Here is a 7,252-nt window from a genome sequence, read left to right as displayed (position 1 = left end):
TTGCTAACAAAGAGATTTGTTGTCCGTATTTTCTAAGTTGTTAATTCTCGACGGGTTGATCACTCTGAAGTGTTAAAATGGAATGGATTCAGAGATGAGTCATTCAAAACACGTCAACTTGAATGATATGGGAATCCACTCGATAGAGTGAGTTTTTTTTAGCAAAGAGATTTGTTTATCCATATACTTTGAAGACACCATTTGTCACTTTCACTGGTCTGGATACCTCATAGAGGTATGGGTTGAAAACTATAATATCAGTGCATTGGTGAAGTCAGAGAGGAATACCTTCAAGGTAATTGGTAAAAATAGTTGTTACTGATTTCATGCTATAGCAATCTGTCAGCATGGTTTCATGCTATACATTTTGACAGCATTGGTCAACTAGAAATAATATTTACATCTCACCCGAAAAGTCATACACACTAGCTTGCTTTTATATTCTGTTATCTCATGTTTTTAGTTATGTTAACTCTGTTCTAATCAAAGTCTTCGAATTCGCCTTCTAAAATCATTTCCTTAACTTTACTTTCTTTTAAACTTTTACTACGATCACTGTGAACGATATTCGGTACTTGTACCACTTTTATTACTTGAAATACGATATTGGGACTATTTGTATACTTGCTTTTGGTCTTGATTGTAGTCTGTGGTTTTCACTGATCACTAAACATCACCCCAAATGGCTCAAGTAATTGTTCTTTTTTCCGATATAGAAGATCAAACACAACTGTAACCATAAAACATACTAAAGGGTTGTTTACCTAAATGCTTACTCGGTAAATGCTTATCGTTAGAAGTCTAACACTATAATTTATTTTACTAGTAAGACTGTAGTAGATCAAAACGTCTCCCATGCAACAATTTATTTAGTAAGCGCTTACCCGGGTAAGAGTCGTCACCCTTACTTACCGGGTAAGACTCTCCATCCTTATCATCGTTCTTACCAGGTAAGATTCTTGGCCCTTGTCATGTTCATCCGGTGAGGAAAATTAGCGGCTAAATACTTACCGGGTAAGCGTTTAGTAAACGGTTCCTAAGAGCTCTCTAACTTGATATCTCAACAAACCTGGCTCTGATACCACTTGGGAGATCTACATGTCCAAGAGTATCTCAAATGTGATCCCACTCAACAACAAATGTAAAGAAACATCAACACCACCACCAAGAATTATGTGGTTCCACTATTAACGTAATAGTGTACGTCAACACAAGGAGGAGGATGTTGTATTTCACTATAAAACACAACAGTATGAGTATAAAAAAGTATTACATCACTATTAAACATAGATACTCTCTATTAAGATTACCAAATATTACTCCAAGCTAAAATATGCATACAAATATGATTCAAGGTGTGTCTAAGGGGCCGTTTATCAAACGCTTACTTGAGTAAGTGAATATCAAGTCACATTACCTTACTGGATGAATATAGTAAGGACCAAGAATCTTATCCGGTAAGAGCGAGACAAGGACCAAGAGTCTTGCCCAATAAGTGAGGGCGACGACTCTTACCACGGTAAACATTTATCGGATAAGTGTTTGATAAACGCCCCTAAATCAGATGAAATGACTTGATGTTTACATACAACATTATGACTACTAATTTCCCCATGATGGCAATTAACCTCCTCAAAATGTTCATTCATCTCCACAAACTGACCACACATTTCCCATATGAGAATATATGAAAAAAAATCAAGTTTTTCAACACTTTGTACCGATTAAGGGGTTGTTTGTTTACCTCTTAATAGTTTCATTAAGAGGCAACCTCTGAATCGTTAAGAGGTGAATCTTGCTTGGCAAAAAAAAGTCTGTTTCTTAATGGTTCTAAAACCTTCTGAATGATTTTGTATTCTGGATCTCCCTTAACCATTAAGAAGCCTAATTTCATTGTACACAATTACCAAACAATTATATTTCATTTTGCACTATATCATGAGAGCCTCTTAATCATTCTGACCCCTTTGATCATTCTGCACCAAACCATTCAACAATTGCCAAAAAGCCCCTAAGTTGCAAACAAACGTTGAGAATCAAACATAAGAGGCCGATAAAGATTTTTTTTTCTTCTTTTTTTTGTATAAAAACAAACAAAGGATTACTCTTTTTGACCAAAAGATGGTGAAGARAGGAGCCAGATAGAAATAGTCTTTAATGAAGTACTCATTTCGTTATAAAAAAACACAATCTTTTAGGTGGTATTATAAAAATAAATCTGGATAGGAAGAACTTGATCTGGTAAACTGACTAGCAGTTTCAACTTCAACTACTATTTGATGTGCAATAAGTTTTAAATCAAAATTTAATTGTTTGTTAATAAGAAATTATTTAGCCTGTAATTCATAAAAGTTTGTTTTCTAAAAATCTTTTAAATATTCAATCATCAACATGTTTATTTAAAATCAACGGGTTAATAATAAGGGTTGAATTCCGGTGGGAAAGTGAGTTAAAATGAGAAGCGTAAGAAGTGTTCTTCATCCTTTGATGTATATTAGGATTAGACACATCAAGACGAGACGCATCGGAGCAATCTCCTTGTCAAACACGATTCATGAATAAGTTTGAGATTAAATATGATCAAGAGTCCAGATCTCTTCTTATACTTTTTACTTTATCTCTTATTCTCATACGATATTTCACCGGATAATAACCTATATTTTAATAAGAAAGAATTGATAAATGTATTGTTTTACTATATATTTAAAATATGATATTTTGGAAAAATGTATTACTTAATAGTATTTTGATAATTCTTGATTTTAATTTAAATAATTTGAAAAATACAGTCACCAAAACACGTAATTGACCAAAAATTACGTGGCAACAAATACTAAATAATAATAAAAATATATATACACTTCTTAATTAATTTAAAAAATAATAAAATATTATATCTAAAAAAAATAATTTAAAAATGGGCGTTTTGTTGACAATAATAAACTCAAGGGAAATGAAAAGCTCCAAGAAAAAGTAACAAAAACGGTTTTACAAGCGCCAAGACGCAAACCCAATTTGCATCATTTCTCACCGCCAAATTCCCCACCCAATTTCTCCATCAAATCCCACATTTTCTTTGATTCATTTCTCCTACATCCATCCATCTCTCTCTCTCTCTGTATGTTCTTGGATAAACCTGCATTCAAAGAAGAGGAATAATGGGTTCTATGGTGGAAGGTGTAACCCAGGTTCTGATCCCAGTGGCTGCATTCATTGGAATCGGGTTTGCTTTGGTTCAGTGGTTTCTGGTTTCAAAGGTGAAGGTGTCGTCTGGATTAACGGAGAGTGGAAGTCAGAACCAGCGGAATAGGTTGATTGAAGAAGATGACCAGGAGGTTGGTGTTGACTCTGATCAACTTGTGTTCAAGTGTGCTGAGATCCAAAGTGCAATCTCTGTTGGTATCCCCCTCTCATCTCTTTCTACGATTTTAGATCATTTTTAGTTTTTGGATCGATTTTAATATGTTGAAGTTCAATTAGTTGTTCAACAAATTTATATCCTCTGTTATTCATGCTCTGTTTTTGTTGGTCCGATAGATCGATTGTTAACCCTAGTTTTCTATCAATTCTAGTTTGAAATTCATAATAATAGACAAGGGTTTTCTAATTTAAGTCCGATCCTTCCAACTAGAATGAAGTTTTTGATTGATCTCTTCAGGTGCAACGTCATTTCTTTATACGCAGTACAAATACCTTGCGATCTTTACAGCAGTATTTGCTGCAATCATCTTTCTGTTTCTGGGATCGGTCAAGAACTTTAGCACAAAGAGCGAGCCCTGCACTTACAACAAGGGCAACATGTGCAAACCTGCATTAGCCAACGCCTTCTTTACTACAGTCGCCTTTTTACTGGGCGCTCTAACGTCAGTTCTTTCTGGGTTTCTTGGTATGAAGATAGCAACATATGCAAATGCTAGAACGACGTTAGAAGCAAGAAAAAGTGTTGGGAGTGCATTCATAACGGCTTTTCGATCTGGGGCTGTAATGGGATTTCTTCTTGCTGCTAATGGCCTCTTGGTTCTGTATGTTTCAATCAATTTGTTTAGAATGTATTATGGAGATGATTGGGAAGGGTTATTTGAATCCATTACTGGTTATGGTCTTGGTGGCTCATCAATGGCACTTTTTGGAAGAGTTGGGGGAGGCATATACACAAAAGCAGCCGATGTTGGTGCTGATTTAGTAGGAAAAGTTGAAAGAAACATTCCTGAAGATGATCCTCGTAACCCTGCTGTAATCTCTTTTCCTTTTTACTTTGCATGTCTAAACAGAATTTTTCAAAGTCAAAATTAACGCGTTTCAAAGCCGGATTAGATAAGCACTCTTTCATTTTCATCAAAGTTCTCTCAGAAATTTAAATGAATTTCAGCATTTTTTAGTAATGTCGTAGAATTGGCTCTCAAAAGTCAAACTTGGCCTCTTAATAAGCTCCATCATTCTGGCAAGTATCATGTTAAAATCCCACATCGGCTAGTCTCACTTTCTTTTCGATATATGTTGGAACCCTTTTTTTTCACAAAGACTATTTTCTACAGTAATATGGGGTTCCACGTATTTTCAAATGGTATGAGTCGAGGTCTACCATCTGTGACATCTTTGTCCGTCTAGCCTCCGTTGGGGGAACGAATATATAGAACCCCTTCTTTCTTCAAGGATTCTTTTGGTGAATAATACAGGGTTCCACATTTTCATGGTCGTTAACATTTGGATGATCTTTGCAGGTTATTGCGGATAATGTGGGTGATAACGTCGGTGACATTGCTGGGATGGGATCCGACTTGTTTGGATCATATGCCGAATCATCATGTGCTGCTTTATTTGTGGCTTCCATATCATCCTTTGGTAATAGTCATGATTTCTCAGCCATGGCTTTTCCTCTGCTTATAAGCTCGATGGGAATTGTCGTTTGCTTAATCACTACGTTTTTCGCCACCGATTTTTTCCAAATAAACGGTGTGGCTGATATTGAACCGTCTCTCAAGCGTCAACTGCTAATTTCTACAATATTAATGACTGCTGGGATTGCTATTGTCAGCTTCACTGCTTTACCATCAGAATTCACTATCTTCAACTTTGGTGCCAATAAGCTTGTTAAAAGCTGGTATGTGCTTATTTCTTTCACTGCATGTGTCTGCTTTGCTGGTTGTACAATGTGCATTAACATCTGTATTATGGGCGTACTCCTTTCAATTGTTTTCTCCAGGCACATCTTCTTCTGTGTTTCAATAGGTCTGTGGGCTGGTCTGGTTATTGGATACATAACCGAGTATTACACTAGCAGCGCATATAGGTGAGGTTTTTTACACAGTTGCTTTAAGGGTCAAATATATAAATTCTAAATTTAAAAGGGAAAAATGCAACAAAGTTTGATTTTGTTCCTATTTTGTGTAATGAGTTCTTTTACTTAATTGGTATAATAAAGGTTAAAAAAATTCACATACATGGATACATGTTTACGAAAGGTTTACATGCCAAAGTGGGCGATAATTGATACCCAAGCCATCAATGTTACAAGCTAAGCAAGTTACCGATCAAAAGAAGGGAAAAAGTAAGAAAAACTGAAACTCGGTTACATCAAATAGGAAACTGTGAAACTCGGTTACAATGGTTGAGAAAAAAATTATTTGGTATACTAAATAGGAACCAAGACAAACTTTGTTGCATTTTGCGTGATTTAAAAAGGCAAATATATTTGTTAAAGAATACAATAGCAACATTGAACTTGTTCGTATACGTCTTCATCAATCTTATCACAACGGTCAAATGATTTGCAGCCCAGTGAGGGATGTGGCAGACTCCTGCAGGACGGGTGCTGCAACGAATGTGATATTCGGACTGGCTCTAGGATATAAATCTGTTATCATCCCGGTATTTGCTATCTCTGTGGCTATTTATGTGAGCTTTAGCTTGGCTGCCATGTACGGGATCGCAGTGGCTGCTTTGGGGATGCTAAGTACCATAGCTACTGGTCTAGCCATTGATGCTTACGGGCCCATCAGTGACAATGCGGGTGGTATTGCAGAAATGGCTGGAATGAGTCACACAATCCGGGAGAGAACTGACGCTCTTGATGCTGCTGGAAACACCACAGCTGCTATTGGCAAGGTACAAGACCCTTGCAATAAGTTCATTTTAGTCCGACTCTTTTTAACTCGATAACCTTTAAATGACCGACCTGCCTGTGGTGTAAAACAGCTTGCCATCTTAAATTTTGAGAGAGAAAAAACACTAGAATGTTAGTTTGTAAAATGATCCTTTTTGATAATTGACACTTTCAGATTTTATGAAACAAATCATAACCCATGAATATTATGGTAATGTGTATATAAAACTGGCGTTGGGTCTCAGGGTTTTGCAATCGGGTCTGCTGCTCTAGTCTCTCTTGCTCTATTTGGGGCTTTTGTGAGCAGAGCTGGGATTGAAACGGTGGACGTGTTGACACCAAAAGTGTTCATAGGCTTACTGATAGGAGCAATGCTTCCGTACTGGTTCTCTGCTATGACAATGAAGAGCGTCGGAAGTGCTGCTCTGAAAATGGTTGAAGAGGTTCGGCGACAGTTCAACACCATTCCAGGGCTCATGGAAGGAACCACAAAACCTGATTATGCAACATGTGTCAAGATTTCAACAGATGCTTCACTAAAAGAGATGATCCCTCCTGGTGCTTTAGTTATGATCACACCTCTAGTTGCGGGAACCTTTTTTGGAGTGGAATCGCTTGCTGGTGTACTTGCAGGTTCACTTGTTTCAGGTGTCCAGGTACATGTGTTGTATGCCATTTTTTTTAGTAACTTCGAATTGTGTTTAACCGCACCCCTTAACCAAGTTCATCGCTTTTGCATAACTTCATTCATAGATTGCTATATCTGCTTCTAACACGGGTGGAGCTTGGGATAATGCGAAGAAGTATATCGAGGTAAACCAAACAAAACTCTGCTAGTAGTTTGGATTGGAGATTGAGATATGGAGTTTGTTATGAAGATATATGTTGAAAATATGAATGTATATGCAGGTGGGTCAGAACATGCAAGGACATTAGGACCAAAGGGATCAGAAGCGCATAAGGCAGCAGTGATAGGTGATACAGTGGGAGACCCATTGAAGGATACATCAGGACCATCACTCAATATCCTCATCAAGCTCATGGCTGTTGAGTCCTTGGTGTTTGCTCCTTTCTTTGCTACTCATGGTGGTCTCTTTTTCAAATGGTTTTAGATCACAGATTTGTATATGTTTGATTTAATAAAAAAAA

The 7,252-nt window shown here is 36.9% G+C and overlaps 1 protein-coding gene across 1 annotated transcript; it reads left to right on the top strand.

The window, feature by feature from the left end:
* Window positions 1–3,090: 3,090 nt before the first annotated feature.
* LOC112505799 (pyrophosphate-energized vacuolar membrane proton pump-like) lies at window positions 3,091–7,252 on the top strand. Its single transcript, XM_025109800.1, has 8 exons — window positions 3,091–3,399; window positions 3,659–4,233; window positions 4,722–5,101; window positions 5,204–5,290; window positions 5,775–6,105; window positions 6,349–6,759; window positions 6,857–6,916; window positions 6,982–7,252. Exons 1-8 carry the CDS (start codon window positions 3,159–3,161, stop codon window positions 7,213–7,215), a joined length of 2,319 nt encoding a protein of 772 aa, XP_024965568.1. The 5' UTR covers window positions 3,091–3,158; the 3' UTR covers window positions 7,216–7,252.

Source organism: Cynara cardunculus (genome assembly GCF_001531365.2).
Source record: "Cynara cardunculus var. scolymus isolate 2C chromosome LG 2, CcrdV1, whole genome shotgun sequence".
NCBI lineage: Eukaryota > Viridiplantae > Streptophyta > Magnoliopsida > Asterales > Asteraceae > Cynara > Cynara cardunculus.
This window is presented reverse-complemented; position numbering and strand designations above follow the sequence as displayed.